The sequence below is a fragment of the Hypanus sabinus genome, chromosome 27 (genome assembly GCF_030144855.1).
Source record: "Hypanus sabinus isolate sHypSab1 chromosome 27, sHypSab1.hap1, whole genome shotgun sequence".
Lineage (NCBI taxonomy): Eukaryota > Metazoa > Chordata > Chondrichthyes > Myliobatiformes > Dasyatidae > Hypanus > Hypanus sabinus.
In genome coordinates this window covers 35,448,438-35,467,227 of record NC_082732.1, presented here as the reverse complement: position 1 = coordinate 35,467,227, position 18,790 = coordinate 35,448,438, and the positions used below count along the sequence as shown (strand labels likewise).

Below are 18,790 nucleotides of genomic sequence, written 5' to 3'. Positions count from 1 at the left end.
CGTTGCCGGCAGTGCATTCCATGCACCCACCACTCTCTGTGTGAAAATCTTACCCGACACCCCCTGTACCTACTTCCAAGCATCGTAAATCGTTGAAAATCGTTACATTTACGTATAATTCTCCTTCAACATTTGCGAGTCAGTGAATTTTATTTAATGGAAACTTAATGCAAATTGTGTCAAAGCATGCTGAGCAGATGAATACTTGGCTGATTCAGAGCCCTCTGGCACCTTTCCTTAATGGTCCAAACAGCTGAGATGATCACAGTGACATGAGATCAGTGCTTTTAATGGAGGGGCACAGAGCTTCAGTAATTAGATGTTCAGCTCTCTCAGTGAAGATCACTGTGCAGCAGTGCCAAAGTCCTTGTAAATTACATAGAATTATATAGGATGTAAAGTACAAAAATAGACATTGGGTCCAACAGGTCACACGCTCCTCCTCCTACCCCTCTTCAGCAGAGTTGTCCATTCCTTACTTTGTACACTCATTTGCCAATTTATTAGGTAATCCTGCTCATTAATGAAATCATCTAATCAGCCAGTCATGTGGCAGCAACTCAATGCATAAAAACATGTGGACCTCATCAAAAGGTTCAGTTGTTGTGCAGACCAAACATCAGAATGTGGAAGAAATGTGAACCATGGATCCTTGGAATGATTATTGGTGACAGATGGGGCTGGTTTGAGTATTTGAGAACCCGCTGGTCTCCTGGGATTTTCGCACACAGGTCTCTGGAGTTTACAGTGAATGGTGCAAATGAGAGAAAAACATTCAGTAGTGACAGTTCTCTGGGTGAAAATGTCTTGTTAATGAGAGAGATCAGAGGAAAATAACCAGACTGGTTCATGCTGACAGGAAGGTGACGTAATTCTAATAAACATTCATTACAACAGTGGTGTACAAAAGAGCATCACTGAAAGCACGAAATGTCAAACCTTCAGTGAATGGGCTACAGCAGTAGAAGACCACAATGGGTCTCACTCCTGTACCGACTAAAGAGGCCACTGAGTGTAAGTCACCTAGATACTCCCAGTATCCTGGGTGGCAAAGAACATGTAATGGAATAAAGTCACTCTCACGCCAATTTCCTGACATGCCTGTACTGTACTGGTAACATGCTGTATTTCTGAGCTTTCCCTCTGTCCCTTTTTTTCCCTCCTGATCTATCCAGTTCTTCCTACAGCTACCCAAGCTCCATTACCCAGTTTATTTTCCCTCCTTCCCACCCACACACTTCTCTCACTGGTCTCCTCCCCTACTGTTCCCATCTCCCCTGCCCACCTCCCTTGCTTGATTCCACAGGCTACCTTTCACTCCTATCAGATTCATCTATCTTCAGCCTTTTGTCACCTCCACCTATTACCTCCCAGACTCTGTTTCCATTCTGCCCTCCATTATCCTGTCACCCATCCTCAACTGGATCCACAAATCATGTGCTAGCTCTGGCTGCACCCCTTCTCTTCACCTTCTTCACATCACCCTGCCATAGTGGTGTCAAGAAAACAACCTCTCCCTCAATGATTCAAAATCCAAGGAGCTGGCTGTGGATTACAGGAGGAATGGAGACAGGCTAACCCCTATTGACATCAATGGTTCTGGGGTTGAGAGGGAGAACAGCTTTAAGTTCCTCAGCATACACATCACTGAGGATCTCAGGTGATCTGTACATCCCAGCTGTGTGGTGATAAAAGTACAACGCCTCTTTTACCTCAGACGGTTGAAGGAGTTCGGCATGAGTCCCCAAATCCAAAGGACTTTCTACAGGGGCACAATTGAGAGCATTCTGACTGGCTGCATCACTGCCTGGTATGGGAACTGTACTTCCCTCAGTCGCAGGACTCTGCAGAGAGTGTTGTAGACAGCCCAGAGCATCAGTAGATGTGAACTTCCCACTATTGACATTTACAGAGACAGGTGTGTAAAAGGGGCCCGAAGGTTCATTGGGGACCTGAGTCACCCCAACCATAAACTGTTCCAGCTGCTACCATCCAGGAAACAGTACTGCAACATTAAAGCCAGGACCAATAGGCTCCGGGACAGCTTCTTCCACCAGACCATCAGACTGATTAATTCATGCTGATACAGCTGTATTTCTATGTGATATTGACTGTCCTGGTGTACATACTATTTATTATAAAAGTTATAAGTTACTATAAATTGCACATTTAGACGGAGACGTGATGTAAAGATTTTTACTCCTCATGTATATGAAGGATGTAAATGAGAAAGTGAATTCAATTCAATTCATTTATATTGGGGCTTTCTTTACCCTTCTGCTTTCAATCATATTCTCAATATCAATTAGTTATCTTTTGAACGAATAAACTCTTCTCGGGCTTCCAGCCAGGTTCAGATATCGTTTATAATTGACATTTCAATGATAAACTCTCCCATCTTCTTCATCCTTGAAACATTGATTTATAATCAATACCTGTACCTGGCTGGAAGCCCAAGAAGAGTTTATTTGTCATATATGCCAGGAAAGCACTAGTTCATTTTTTATTAATTTTTTATTTGCACCATTTGTCTTCTTTTGCACATTGAGTGTATGTCGGTCTTAGTTTATGTATAATTTTTCATAAATTCAATTGTATTTCTTTATTTTCCTGTGAATGCCTGCAGGACAATGAATCTCAAGGTAGTATATAGTGACATATACATACTTTGATAATAAATTTACATTGACTTTGAACTTGAGATGAAGGGTCTCGATTCAAAAATCGACTATCCATTTTCCTCCACAGATGCTACCTAACCCGCTGAGTTCCAACAGCAAAAAAGCTTCAGATTCCAGAGTCTACAGTCTCTTGTGTCTTCACTTAATACTGGTGTCTGTTGAGAACCAAATGTGCATCCACTTCTTTTGTGAGAGAATCCCACCTGTCTGACACTCTTTGTGTAAGGAGGTATCCAACTGATCCTGGAGTGATGCCTGGCAGTTTAAAAACCAGCTTCAAGATCAGTGGGTCAGAAATTAATTTGCGCAACTCCAAACAAAAATTATGCATTCTGAAATCAGTTTAACCTAGCGTTGAGCATTTCTGTGTGTATTTTGAGGTGTCCAAACACACGTAAAGGAAATCAGCTCTTGACTTTTTGGTAGGATTACACCCTGTCTAAAACTCCCACAGATTATGTCAACTGTGACATGATAGTCAATAATAGTAACTGTGGGATTTTCAATCTGATTGGTCTGAATAGTAACATTAACTTGCAGATCAAGCAGATTTTAGAAATCCTGTAACCTGTAAAAAGTGTTATTTAAAGGGCCTGCATCCAAACTTTGTTTCTTGCTCTCACTCAGATTGGTGACATTCTGTTGCCTCAAACAAAGTCTTACATATTTGGCTGGAATGTCAAGGTCATTTTCAGCTTCATAACCTAAGCAGCGTTCCTGGCTGCTGCTACTGATCTCTACCATAACTTATATGAGTTTGCTGCTCACTAATGAACTAATGAGTTCACCCAAAAGTAATTACGAAGGAGAGAAGATCTTGTTTATTTACTGCAGCTTACAGAAGCAGATAGAGTTGGTATGGACATTTTCTTGCATTGTGCAAGGATTTATAACCTGCAATCTTGCCCTCATGGAGCTTTTCCAGGCAAACTGTTGGCTGTAGCCCTAGAGATTCTCTGTGACCCCCTTACACCAAGAACATGCCTCCTATATAGGCACACTTTTTAACAACATGCCCAAGGATACGCTGTCTTATTGCTGCTGTAATCAGGAAAATACAGAAACTTCAGGACTCACACCACCAGGTTCAGGAACAGTTACTATCCCTCAACCATCAGGTTCTTGAACCAAAGGGGATAACTTCACTCAAATTCACTTGCCCATCATTGAAATGTCCCACAACCAATGGACTCACTTTCAATGACTCTTCATTTCATGTTCTTGATATTTATTGCTTATTTATTTATTATTATTATTATTTCTTCCATTGGTATTTTCACAGTTTGTTGTCATCTGCACTTTGGTTGAACGCCCTAGTTGGGCAATTTTTCATTGATATTGAATATGCTCACAAGAAAATGAATATTAGCATTGCAAATGGTGACATATATGTACTTTGATAATAAAATTTACTTTGAACTTTGTGAATTATCTCCAACCAGGCTGTCCTCCCACTCCGCGCCCCAATCTTTCTGGCACTTACTTATTCAGTAGCAGCTCTTCCTAGTAGCAGGAAGAGTGTTATTTGCATTGTGGTATGTCTCATTAAACATGTTAAAATTGATTTAACAGTTTCAGGTCAGTATAGTAAACTTGTGATGAAATTCTCAATGCTATGTTAACAGCCATGACCATACTGTAAGAAAATTAAGTTGCTGGGCTAAACTACAATAGCTGCAAGAACTTACAACATACTGCAAAACTGACAATATTAATTTTAGCACAGTGACATGAGGTAAATTTATTGCTGTTCAACAAACCTTGATATTGAAGATGTCGTTTTTCTTTTGCAATTTGTACAAAAAGCATCGGGTTGACCTTCAGTGTTACTTAAACTTTAAACCAGGAATGCAATTTCTAGTCTAGTATCTTGCAGTTTTGCAGTCAGATTATTGTCTTTGTAATCTCCCAGTAATTTCTTTTCTCCTTTGAGATCCCCTTTTCTGTCCCCATTTCCTCATGTTTTATTTGAGTGGGCCATTTTTCATCCTCTTAAAATGTTTTTAATGCCTTTGTATTGTACAGTCATTTCTGAGATGATGATGTGTTTTCTAAGATCTTTTATTAATTGGGTACGTCACTCAACCCATGAACTCCCTCTGTGAGATGAGGATTTCTGTTATTTACCCTGTCCTGGTTGCCCTGTTCCATTTCATCCAAATTAATTGATTTGATTAAAATTTGTTTGGCCGTATCTGATGATGATAGAAAATATCTTTAGTTTTCCCTTTCCCATTACTGGCTGACTTGATTCCTTTTTTTTCCAATTTGAGGTTTCTAGAGTTTATAATTATTTCCTTTTTATTGGCACCAGCACTGTTTTCTCTCGCTCCACATCAAACTTGATGGTGTCCTGCAATCAGAGGCACTTCTCCTCACCAGCCTCTCCCTTGTGTACCCATAATCATTATAAAACAAGGGTGTGACTGTTTGCTTGTGTGATACAGTATGCATCTGTTCAAAGTGCCACTTTATAAGACGTTAGGTTTAAATTCCTCTCAATCCTCTGACCTCACAGCATTCGTGATTAGAAAAAGCAATTGATTTGTATAGATTTGAATTTCTTTTTATATCAAAGTTTTCATGACAAGATTAGGTGATATGACACAGAAGGAGGTTCATGTTTTGATCAATTAAGCCAACTCTCCTAGACTTTCTCCATAGCCCTGTGCAACTTCCTCCTTCAAAAGCCCACTGCTGTCTGAAAGGAGTTTGTACGTTCTCCCCGTGACTGCATGGGCTCCCCCCAGTTGGTCACAGTAAATTGCCCCATTATTAGGCTTGGATTAAATCAGGGGATTGTCGGGTGGCATAGCTCGAGTAAATAGGTGGGTAATTTACCCAATTATCTTGTGAAAGTTCTTTTTAAATCTGCTTCCACCATCCTTTCAAAGAATGCATTTTCATGCTGTGTAAAATTCATTCTCTTCCTATCTCCTCTGCTGTGTTTTCCATTTGGAGATTAGTATTGTGGTTGACTGGCAGGTGGCTCTAGGTTGTGACTAGGTCTGGTGTAGATTGTTGCAAAAAAAAACAGCTAAGGTACACAATATAGTGTTTCTAGTAATTCAGGTTCCTTTAGACAATTAACAGGAAATAAATTGTGTTTGTACTTAACTTACTCAAGCAATGTTTAACAACTATTATTCAGAAGCTAGTCAATAAAGGATTAGTAGTGTGCACTGTCCTTATTACAACAGAATTCCTTGAAGCAAAGGATGTTAAAGTTGTATTGTCATATACACAAGTACATATGTGCACAGGTGCTATGAAAATCATCACTGGCACATAGCATCATATAAGCCACGTTCACAAAGAAAAACATAAATACACTGTAAAATATTTACAATTAATGCAAGAAAGAAAGTGATTAGAACAAAAAAACCAGTCTATTTTAGTGCAGAATGATCAAAGGATTGTCAAACTATATTGATTAGAGTTTTGTCAGTTGGTTCAAAAGGAAAGGGGAGGGAATTCTTGAATGTAATGGTGTGGACTTCAGGCTTCTGGACCTCCTACCCAATAGTTGTTCATAAAGATGGCCTGGCCGGGTGATGGTGATGTTTTTATTGATAGGTGTTTCTTTCTTGAGGCAACACCTCAATACTTCCAGTAGTAGGGATGGATATGCCTGAGATGCGTTAGGCGGAGTCCACTACTTTCTGTGGCTCTCTTGCATTCACATTACCATACCAGATCATAATGAAACCAGTCTACACATGTTTTCAACAGTGCACCTGTAAAAACTAGTGTTCAGTGACGCCCCCACCTAAGGAAGTAAAGATGCTGATGGATAAACACAAAGATTCTGCAAGTGCTGGAAATCTTGAGCAATCCACACAGAATACTGAACTAGCAGCATCTATGGAGGGGAATAAGCAATTGACCAAGACTCTTCATCAAGTCCTGTTGAAGTATCTGAGCTGGAAACATTGAAAGAGGCTGGCATGCTTTTCTTAGGATTGCATCTATATATTGAACGTAGTCATGTAATCCAAATGGTTAATGCCCAGGAATTTTTATTTCTATTTTTTTTAAATATTATTAATTTTTTTGGGAAATCAGTGTCACTGGCTAGTCCAGAATTTATTGCCCATCTTTAGTGAACCACCTTCAAATCCTGAAACTGTTTGATACAGGTAGTTACGCAGTGCTGCTGGGGAAAAAGTTGCAGGATTTAGATCGAGCACTGATGAAGGAATGGAGATAGAAACCTAGAGGCTACATTATTATATACACCTGCTTGTTCATGCAACTATCTAATCAGCCAATCGCGTGGCAGCAACTCAATGCATTAAAAAATTATGCAGACATGATCAAGAGGTTCATTTGTTGTTGAGAGCAAACATCAGAATGGGGAATAAATCTGATTTAAGTGACTTTGACCATGAAATGATTGTTTGTGCCAGACAGGATGGTTTAAATATTTCAGAGACTGTTGATCTGGAATTTTCACACACAACAGTCTCCAGATTTTACAGAGAATGCTGCAAAAGGCAAAATATGTCCAACGAGTTGCATTTCTGTGGGCAATAACACCTTCTTAATGGGAAAAGCCCGAGGAGAATGGCCAAACTGGTTCAAGCTGACAAGAAGGCAACGGTCAACCATTCGTTACAACAGTGGTGTGTAGAAGAGCATCTCTGAACGTATAACACAGCGAACCTTGATGTAGATGGGCTACAGCAGAAGACCACAAACCTACACTCAGTGGACCCTTTATTTGGTACACTCGTGTACTTATAAGGTGGCTACTGAGTGAATTTCCAAATTTATTGTGCAGAATGGAACAGATCCTTTGGAGGGACTATTCCTTTGCATTTAACAACCTGGTTGTTGGTGACAGCATTTGCACATTTGAGAGGTGCTGTTGGAATAGCTGAAAGTGCCTGCAGTGCAATTTGTAAATGCTTCATGCTGCATTCGAGGACATGAATATGTATGTGATAGATGCTAGGCTAGTTAGGTTGTCTGCTTTCTGTGGGATGGGGTAAAGATTCTTTGCTTTAGCTGAACTCGAGGCAAGTGAAGAGTACAGTCGGCCCTCCTTATCCCCGGGCTCCGCATCCGCGGATTCAACCAACATTGGATCGGGAAAACCCGGAAGTTCTCTCTCCAGCACTTGTTGTTTGAGCATGTACAGACTATTTTTTCTTGTCATTTTCCCCTAAACAATACAGTATAACAACTATTTACATAGCATTTACACTGTAATAGGTAATCTAATAGGTAATTATAAGTAATCTAGAGATGATTTAAAAGTACAGGCAGTCCCCAGGTTATGAACGAGTTCCGTTCCTGAGTCCGTCTTTAAGTTGGATTTGAAGTCGGGACAGATACATCCGGTATTATGTAGCCTCAGTCAGTAAAACATTTGTCTTCGCATATAGTATATATTTTACCTTTATGCATATAAAACACTTAAGAAACATATTATTTCAATAATTAAACCACTGTTGCTTAGTAATAATTGTAGCTTTCATCGGAGCAGGGCCTTTCAAATGCTGCATTAAAATTGTTCCGATCGTTGACCGACTGTAGTCTAACGTATTTCAAATGACCGATGGCATTTCACCTTTTTCTGATGGCTTTATTACTTCCACTTTATTTTCAATCGTGATCGTGATTATTTTCGTGAACAGAAACCCTGTGGATTCAGAGCTGCACCTGGTCCTAAAGTCCATCGCACTGATACAGGTTAAATAAGGTCCAGGGTTCCGCTGGATCCTAAAGACCACCGCATTGAGACAGGTCAAATAAGGAACTTGAGCATCTGCGTTTTTTGTTATCCGCGGGGTGGTCCGGGAACCAATTCCTCACGGAGAAGGAGGGCCGACTACTTCATCATCATGGTTGATTGTAAAAGTTATGTGTAGAGATTTATCATCCATCTGTTGCTCTAAGTATATTGTGTAGAATCAATACCATACCGTATTCAGTCTCTGAAATTCCATTATTTCAGAAGCAGTATATAATAGCTGTTGTAAGGATCTAGTATGAACTTCATTCAAGGATGGAAGATCAGATGTATTCAACATATACATTCACATGTATTAGGAATTTGCTGTGGTGTGTCAATGCAACTTGCATCAAAATAGAATATTAAACAATTCTAAAGAATAAAAGATTATGTAAAATATAAAGTTAGAGGTTAAGGTATGGAAGGGAATAAAATGTGTATAAATACACAACAACATGTATTTACAATGTAAACAGCATTATAAAAAGTGTTTTGAAGTGTTTACAGTGCAGTGATGGGATAATAGATGGGGGGGTTGGGAAGTGCTAACTAGATGGTTGATCAGATTAGCTTTTTATGAAACTTTTATGACCACGTGATGTCCTATTGTGCTTTCTGGAAGAGTGCTTTTGGAAAAGGCAGTTTACAGGTTGGGTAGTCAACTACTCAATCTGTGGGTAGTATAACTGTCTTGGGGATAAACATTGAAACAGTAACCAACTGGATGGAGAGTATTTTTGAGACAGTAATCAATTGGATGGAAAGCATTTTTGAGTTAAATATTCAGACGAGACATTTTTTGTAAAGCCTTTGATCGTGTTCCTAGATCGTTTGCGACTTGGTTGTGGTGAGTGAGAAGAATGAAGGAGGCAATGTCTGGAATTTAAGACCATTGCTCAAGCATTTCCTACAAGTAAATAACTAAATTCAAGTCACTTGCTGTTTTTAAACCCCTGAGTTTGGTTACAAAGTGCATTGAGTTGCTTGTAAGGTTCTGCTGACAGGACAGGAGGACCCCACCTTAAAATCATAACCTTTTGCTTTATGTAAGGTGGTTTGCATGTGGACAATAAGGCTTGATACAATGATGTAAGCGTGAGAAATGTATACTAGATATAAGGGAGTTGTACATGTGAACAGGTTTCAATAGACATGTATTGCATATTGAAATATTTTGCTGAGTTATTCCTTCAATAAAAATAAAAGAAAAAATACATCTACATTTATATGGTGCTTTTCAGAAAATTTTAAAGCAATCTTGACATCATTCAGGAAATTTAGCAGCCAATTTGCACAAAGCAAAATCCTGCATACAGCAAACTCAACCAACCAGGTAAATTATTTTCCACTTGATTGAATGAGAAATTTGAACTAGACCACCAGTGGAAATCTGCTTTTCTTCCTCAGAAAAAAGCCCTTAGGATCTACCTATGAGAAGGACCTCAATTTGATATCAATGATGTCAAAATTTGTAGTACAGGATAGCACCTAGAAAGGTGCTGCTGGGAAGGTGTTGCTTATCACTGGCTGAGGAACAATGGTTTGATCCAGGCCTGGTGTCAGAGAGATGAATGAAAGGCCTTGTTGCTATGGAATTTCTGGGTGGGAGGGGGAATAGGAAGGTAGTGGCTATCCAGAGATCAACATACACCTTGTGTTATAAACTCAGAGAGAGGGGCTGGGGGAGATGGGGTCGGGGCTGAATGTCTGGAAGATTAGGTACAGTATCTGAACAATGTCAGATGCATAAGGCCGATTCATAACAGGGGAACTGCCCAGCCGAAATAGCACGGTTAGTCTTTAAAATGCTCAGGGAGGTGCTCTGCTCTAGAGGAAAAATTCTGTCATTGACATGTGAGACTGAGAAAATTATGCTGCAGTATAAATCAGAATTTTATGTCATTCTCATCATGTCAAATCACAACATCTTAGTGTGGCCTGGGCGTTGATGTACCAGCAGACAGTTATCTAAAAATCACTGAAGATGCACCAGCTGTTTGACGAAACATATTATCATTTGAATGTCTTAGTTTTCTATACTAACTGAACACCATGGACAACCCTGTTTCTCATACCATTGAGCTTTCTTCAAAGCAAGTAGATTTAATAATCAGGGCGGCAGTGGGAAATATTTTATTCTTGTCTTTCTACCTGTCCTCATTCATAATGATGATTAGAAAATTCCTTCCCTTAAAAGTTATTCAGGATTTTCTTGTTGGTATCCAATTCACAATGTCACTGGCAAGCCTCCCATTTTATCATAACAGAGTGGGTACTGAAGCCACCCTAGTCTGGAGTGTTTGCCTCACACTGTGTAATTAGGAACAGGCACAAGGAACTTGTGACACTTGTGATATTTATTTGATGAGCAATCTCCTTCTTGTTTTATGTTACATTCTCAAATCAGCCATCAATGCTCATCTACATCAATTAATAGTGATGCTGCTATCAGCGTCTCTTAAGAAATCATTAATATTAAAGATTGAGGCTGTTTGCTTGGCAACGTGAAATGATCCGTTATATTATTTTCTTAAGGGCATGGCAGCCTACAATAGCACATTCTCTAAAACAGGGCATAACCCAATAAACATCGTTCTTTAATAAGGAGTTCAACCACAACAGGAGCAAGGAAAGCTTTAATAATAATGTTGTCACCAGCGTGCCCTACACACTGCAGTCCCCGCAGCGGTGGCCAGTTGTGATGGCAGCGGGTTTTATGTATCTTGACATCTCTGCCTCTAGCACCAGTTGGAGCTCAGTCTAAGCTGGAGTCCAAATGTGAAAACAATAAAAATGGCTTCGAGTGCCTGAAGCCCAATATTGTCCTCGCAGTAGCTTGAAATAAAATCTATGGTAGACTGTAAATAGCTTGGGTAACTACACCCTACCTACTTGGTAGAGACTGCAGCTCAAATTTGGCATCTCCTTTAGAATCAATTGGTGCAAAATTATTCCTCTCATAGAGATAAGGTGCTAGATTCAGGGAAACAAACGTTTCTTAGCTGCAGTGAGGATTGTGTTGTTGCTTAAAAAAGTCCACCTCTTCAACACAGACATCCCTCCCCTCTCCCAACTTCCCTGGTCCTCCAATTGGGTGAACCCCATAGCCATTTGATCAAAGTCCACAATGGAGATTCAAATCCCTGACATCTCCTCCAACCAGTCACTTATCCTAAAGCACCTCTATCCCCCATTCCTAGCCTAATCATGTTAAATGCCTTCTACTTCCACATTATCCTGACCCCAAGTCACAATTGGTATGGACATAAATGTTCAAGTCCATACACTTCAATCTTCTAAAGTTTAAAGTTCAAAGTATGTCATTATATACAACACTGAGATTGATTTTCTTGCAGGCATACTCAATAAATCTATAGAATAATAACCATAACAGAATCAATGAAAGTCCGCACTGGTGTTCAGCTAGTGTGCAAAAGACAAAAAACTGTGCAAATATGAAAAGAAATAAATAATAATAATAACAAATAAATAAGCAATAAGTAACGAGAACATGAGATGAAGTGAGTCTATTGGTTGTGGGAATATTTCAATAATGGGGCAAGTGAAGTTGAGTGAAATTAACTCCTTTGGTTCAAGAACCTGATGATTGAAGAGTAGTAACTGTAAAAGTCAAACTAACTCTTGAAGTCAAAGTTGATCCTGAAGCAGTGCGCTGATTTACCTTCTCTAAACTGTTACTAATCTAAAGTCAGCAAACGTGATAAATAATAAGTTTGAGGAATGTTCAAGCATTGACTGTGTGGTTAGGAGAGGTTGTCTTCATCATTTGTGTATATTATGCTGCCTGTTCCATGAATGAATCCTGTCTTTCAGGTGTCACTATGAAGCTGATGGATGAAGTGGCTGGCATAGTTGCAGCTCGTCATTGCAAGACAAATATCGTGACTGCATCTGTGGATGCCATCAATTTCCATCAGAAGATTGAGAAAGGTACCACACTTTAATTCTCCATATCCTTTTAGTAGGCATTGTCACACAGCAGCATTAACGTTTTTTGTGCAGTACAGAGTATAACATTTGCTTGTTACAGACAAATAATTTAACCACTGCTTAAATAAGTGGGACAATTTTGCTTTTGCATGTTGCTACAAGATTAAAAATATAGAACACACCAAGTAAAACCCTAGCAATAAGTGTACTGCAGTGGAAACAAAAGATGGAAGATATTGATAATGAAGTTATTTTAACTAGTTCCCGTTTTCAAGACAAGTGTCCCAAATAAATAATTTATTCTTAAAGTGGTTCACAGTTCTTTGAAAGAGATATTACCATATAGTACATTCTCTGTGTTGAGTTCTGCTTCCTCTTCAGGCAAAAACAGTGTCTGTCACATATTAAAACACAATCCAGCCTTGAAATTATGGAGTGAGAAGCTTAACACATTCCTCTGATGTTTGCTGGTACGCTAATTTAAAATGTGTTGATTTTACAGAAACTTAATTATTTAATTATGGAGGAGCTGTACACTGATATTCGGACAATATAATTTGAAGCATTTATTTCTAATAGGGGACCTTTGTACATTTGAGGAGAGATTCAGATCTACTACATTTCCCACTCTCATTTCATCTTGGTATTTTCGCTTCGCAATTTCAAGTTTCTGGGTGTCAAAATCTCTGAGAATCTATCCTGTACCCAATACATTAATACAGCTACAAAGAAGGCACAACAGCAGCAATATTTCATTCGGAGTTTGAGATTTGGTATGTTACTAAAGACGCTCGCAGATCTCTACTGATATACTGTGATGGTCATTCCAACTGGCTGCATCATCATCTGGTATGGAGGGACTACTGTATGGGATTGAAATAAGCTGCAGAAAGTTGTAAACTTGGTCAGTTCCATCATGGGTACCAGCCTGTAATATCCAGGGCATTCTCAAAAAGGACCTCCAGCACCCGGGTCATGCCTTGCTCTCATTGCTACCATCAGGAAGGAGGTACAGAAGCCTGAAGCCACACATTCAACAATTCAGAAACAGCTTCTTCCCCTCTGCCAACTGATTTCTGAATGGACTTTGAATCCATGAACACTGCCTCACTACTTTTTTCTATTTTTGCACCCCTTATTTAATTCAACTATTTAATATTTATATATACGTATATACATAGTATAAGTCAGTTTTTCTATTATTTTGTATTGCATTGTACTGCTGCTGCAAAGTCAACAAATTTCTCAACACATGCCAGTGATATTAAACCTGATTCTGAATATATCCAAGTTTATAACAAGGTGTAAACATTAGAAATGGGAACAGGAGGAGATCCATCAGACCTACTTGGCCATTCATTACGATTGTGGCTGAATTTCTACATCATTTCCAGCATCTTTAGATCACTTGATTCCCCTGTTATCAGAGCGGTTGCATGCTTTCTTGACAAACAAGAGAAGATCTGCAGATGTTGGAAATCCAAGCAACACACAAAAAAAAAATGCTGAAGGAACTCAGCAAGCCAGGCAGCATCTATGGAAAAGAGCACAGTTGGTGTTTCGAGGCAAAACACTTCATCGGGACTGCAAAAAAAGATGAGCTCTTTACTCTTTTCCATAGTTGCTGCCTGACCTGCTGAGTTCCTCCAGCATTTTGTATGTGTTGCATTCCATATATAACATATAACCATATAACAATCACAGCACGGAAACAGGCCATCTCGGCCCTCCTAGTCCATGCTGAACTCTTAATCTCACCTAGTCCCACCTACCCGCACTCAGCCCACAACCCTCCACTCCTTTCCTGTCCATATACCTATCCAATTTTACCTTAAATGACACAACTGAACTGGCCTCTACTACTTCTACAGGAAGCTCATTCCACACAGCTATCACTCTCTGAGTAAAGAAGTACCCCCTTGTGTTTCCCTTAAACTTCTGCCCCCTAACTCTCAAATCATGTCCTCTCATTTGAATCTCCCCTACTCTCAATGGAAACAGCCTACTCACGTCAACTCTATCTATCCCTCTCAAAATTTTAAATACCTCGATCAAATCCCCCCTCAACCTTCTACGCTCCAATGAATAGAAGCCTAACTTGTTCAACCTATCTCTGTAACTTAAGTGCTGAAACCCAGGTAACATCCTAGTAAATCGTCTCTGCACTCTCTCTAATTTATTGATATCTTTCCTATAATTCGGTGACCAGAACTGCACACAATATTCTAAATTTGGCCTTACCAATGCCTTGTACAATTTTAATATTACATTCCAACTTCTGTACTCAATGCTTTGATTTATAAAGGCCAGCGTTCCAAAAGCCTTCTTCACCACCCTATCTACATGAGACTCCACCTTCAGAAAACTATGCACTGTTATTACTCTGTTCCTCTGCATTCCTCAATGCCCTACCATTTACCCTGTATGTTCTATTTGGATTATTCCTGCCGAAATGTAGAACCTCACACTTCTCAGCATTAAACTCCATCTGCCAACATTCAGCCCATTCTTTTAACCGGCATAAATCTCCCTGCAAGCTTTGAAAACCCACCTCATTATCCACAACACCTCCTACCTTAGTATCATCGGCATACTTACTAATCCAATTTACCACCCCATCATCCAGATCATTTATGTATATTACAAACAACATTGGGCCCAAAACAGATCCCTGAGGCACCCCGCTAGTCACCGGCCTCCATCCCGATAAACAATTATCCACCACTACTCTCTGGCATCTCCCATCTAGCCACTGTTGAATCCATTTTATTACTCCAGCATTAATACCTAACGACTGAACCTTCTTAACTAACCTTCCATGTGGAACTTTGTCAAAGGCTTTGCTGAAGTCCATATAGACTACATCCACTGCCTTACCCTCGTCAACATTCCTCGTAACTTCTTCAAAAAATTCAATAAGGTTTGTCAAACATGACCTTCCACGCACAAATCCATGCTGGCTACTCCTAATCAGATCCTGTCTATCCAGATAATTATTAATACTATCTCTAAGAATACTTTCCATTAATTTACCCACCACTGATGTCAAACTGACGGGTCTATAATTGCTAGGCTTACTTCTAGAACCCTTTTTAAACAATGGAACCACATGAGCAATACGCCAATCCTCTGGCACAATCCCAGTTTCTAATGACATCTTAAAGATCTCCGTCAGAGCTCCTGCTATTTCTACACAAACTTCCCTCAAGGTCCTGGGGAATATCCTGTCAGGATCCGGAGATTTATCCACTTTTAAATTTCTTTAAAGCGCCAGTACTTCCACCTCTTTAATTGTCATAGGTTCCATAACTTCCTTACTTGTTTCCCACACCTTACACAATTCAATATCCTTCTCCTTAGTGAATACCAAAGAGAAGAAATCGTTCAAAATCTCTCCCATCTCCCTCGGCTCCACACATAGCTGACCACTCTGATTCTCTAAGGGGCCAATTTTATCCCTCACTATTCTCTTGCTTTTAATATAACTGTAGAAACCTTTCGGATTTACTTTCACCTTATTTGCCAAACCAACCTCGTATCTTCTTTTAGCTTTTCTAATCTCTTTCTTAAGATTCCTTTTACATTCTTTATATTCCTCGAGCAATTCCTTTACTCCATGCTGCCTATATCTATTGTAGACATCCCTCTTTTTCCAAACCAAGTTTCTAATATCCCTTGAAAACCATGGGGCTTTCAAACCTTTAACCTTTCCTTTCAACCTAACAGGAACATAAAGATTCTGTACCCTCATAATTTCACCCTTAAATGACCTCCATTTCTCTATTACATCCTTCCCATAAAACAGCTTGACCCAATCCACTCTCTAAATCCCTTCGCATCTCCTCAAAGTTAGCCTTTCTCCAATCAAAAATCTCTACTCTAGGTCCTGTCCTGTCCTTCTCCATAATTATATTGAAGCTAATGCAATTGTGATCACTGGACCCGAAGTGCTCCCCAACACATACATCTGTCAGCTGACCTATCGCATTCCCTAAAAGGAGATCCAACACTGCCCCATCTCTAGTCGGTACTTCTATGTATTGTTGCAAAAAACTATCCTGCACACATTTCACAAACTCTAAACCATCCAGCCCTTTTACAGAATGAGCTTCCCAGTCTACGTGTGGAAAATTAAAATCTCCCACAATCACCACCTTGTGTTTACTACAAATATCTGCTATCTCCTTACACATTTGCTCTTCTAACTCACGCTCCCCATTAGGTGGCCTATAATACACTCCTATCAGTGTTACTACACCTTTCCCATTCCTCAATTCCACCCAAATAGCCTCCCTAGAGGAGCTCTCTAATCTATCCTTCCAAAGCACCGCCATAAGATTTTCTCGGACAAGCAATGCAACACCTCCTCCTCTGGCCCCTCCTACTCTATCACACCTGAAGCAACTAAATCCAGGAATATTTAGTTGCCAGTCACACCCTTCCTGCAACCATGTTTCACTAATAGCCACAACATCATAATTCCAGGTATCAATCCACGCTTTAAGCTCATCCACCTTTCTTACAATGCTCCTAGCATTAAAATAGATACATTTAAGATACTCTCCACCCCCTCCTCTCTTTTCATCCCTAACAATGCATTCAAATTTATTATCCTTTTCTTTCTTCTCCCCTACATCTTCGGGCTGAGCGCATCCCTTCTCCATCGCCTGCCTTTCCTCCCTCACACACTGTCTATTTACTTGCTCTACTGGTGAACTAACCTCCTCTCCCATGATTTTCTCAAATTGATTCCCATCTTACTAGTTTAAAGTCTGCCCTGTAGCCCTAGCAAACCTCCCCGCTAGGATATTGGTCCCCCCCCAGGATTCAAGTGTAACCCGTCCTTCTTGAACAGGTCACGCCTGCCCCAGAAGAGGTCCCAATGATCCAGAAACTTGAATCCCTGCCCTCTGCTCCAATCCCACAGCCACGCATTCATCCTCCACCTAATTCTATTCCTACTCTCACTGTCGCGTGGCACAGGCAGTAATCCCGAGATTACTACCTTTGCGGTCCTTCTTCTTAACTGCCTTCCTAACTCCCTATACTCTCGTTTCAGGACCTCTTCCCTTTTCCTACCTATGTCATTGGTACCTACATGTACCACGACCTCTGGCTCCTCACCCTCCCACTTCAGGATATCTTGGATGCGATCAGAAACGTCCCGAACCCTGGCACCAGGGAGGCAAATTACCATCCGGGACTCACGATCACCTCCACAGAACCGCCTGTCTGAACCCCTGACTATCGAGTCCCCTATTACAATGGTCCTCTTTCTTCTATCCCTACCCTTCTGAGCTACAGGGCCGTCCTCTGTGCCGGAGGCCCGGCCACTGTCACTTCCACCAGGAAGGCTGTCCCCCCCAACAGTACTCAAACATGAGTACTTATTGTCAAGGGGTACAGCCACCGGGGTACTCTCTAGTACCTACCTCTTTCCCTTCCTGACCGTGACCGACCTATCTGCCTCCCGTGACCCCGGAGTGACCACCTGCCTGTAACTCCTCTCTACCACCTCCTCACTCTCCCTGACCAGGCAAAGGTCATTGAGCTGCAGCTCCAGTTCCCTAACTCGGTCCCTCAGGAGCTGCAGTTCGGTGCACCTGGCGCAGATGTGGACGTCCGGGAGGCTTGGAGACTCCAGGACCTCCCATACCTGACACCGAGAACAACAAGCTGCCCTCACATTCATACTTCACGAAAAACTGAAAAATAACAAGAACTAAAAGATAAGCCTACTGTGCCCTCTTCCGCCTAAGCCCCTGAGCCCAAGCCCTACACTCTGCTCCCGGCGCACTCCACTGCCCGCTTCTTAAGGCTGCGTTCTTTTTATAAATTCCCTCCTTCCCAGGCCTCCTCACGCGCCTGCGCAGTCCCGCCTCTCAGAACTCCGATCTGAGACGTAATTGGACAATTTGAAAATGGCCGCTGCTGCACTTCCTCTCAAAGCCTCGCTGTCCTCTTCCAAAAAAGGACAGCAATTCTGCCTGGAAATGGATTCAAAATTTTGATATTACATTCAAACAATGCAATTACAGAACATGACGATTAAAGACAAGCTTTATTTGTTGTATGTACATAGAAATATTGAAAGATACAGTGAAATGTGTTGTTTGCGTCAATGACCAACACAGTCTGGAGTTAACTCATAAGGACCATCATACTTCCAGCGTTAACATAGCATGCCCACAACTCACTAACCCGCACATTTTTAGAATGTGAGAAGAAAACTAAACAACAAGAGAAAGCCCATGGGGTTATGGGGAAAACATACGAACTCCTTATAGAACAGCAGTGGAAATAAAACCCTGATTGCTGGTGCTGTAGTGCGTTACGCTAGCTGCTACACTATTGATTTATTTACTGATGGGAAATGGTGAAGAAGGAGTGGGGAGTATTACCAGAAGTTCGAGAAATC

The 18,790-nt window shown here is 40.6% G+C and overlaps 1 protein-coding gene across 2 annotated transcripts in view; it reads left to right on the top strand.

Moving 5' to 3' along the window:
• The window catches only part of acot7 (acyl-CoA thioesterase 7), a 276,045-nt gene that overhangs the window by 172,544 nt on the left and 84,711 nt on the right, over nt 1-18,790 (top strand). For both annotated transcript variants that reach the window (XM_059952220.1, XM_059952221.1), the window contains exon 7: nt 12,256-12,372. In XM_059952220.1, coding sequence (XP_059808203.1) covers nt 12,256-12,372 — 117 coding nt within the window. The remainder of the gene's footprint in view (nt 1-12,255; nt 12,373-18,790) is intronic.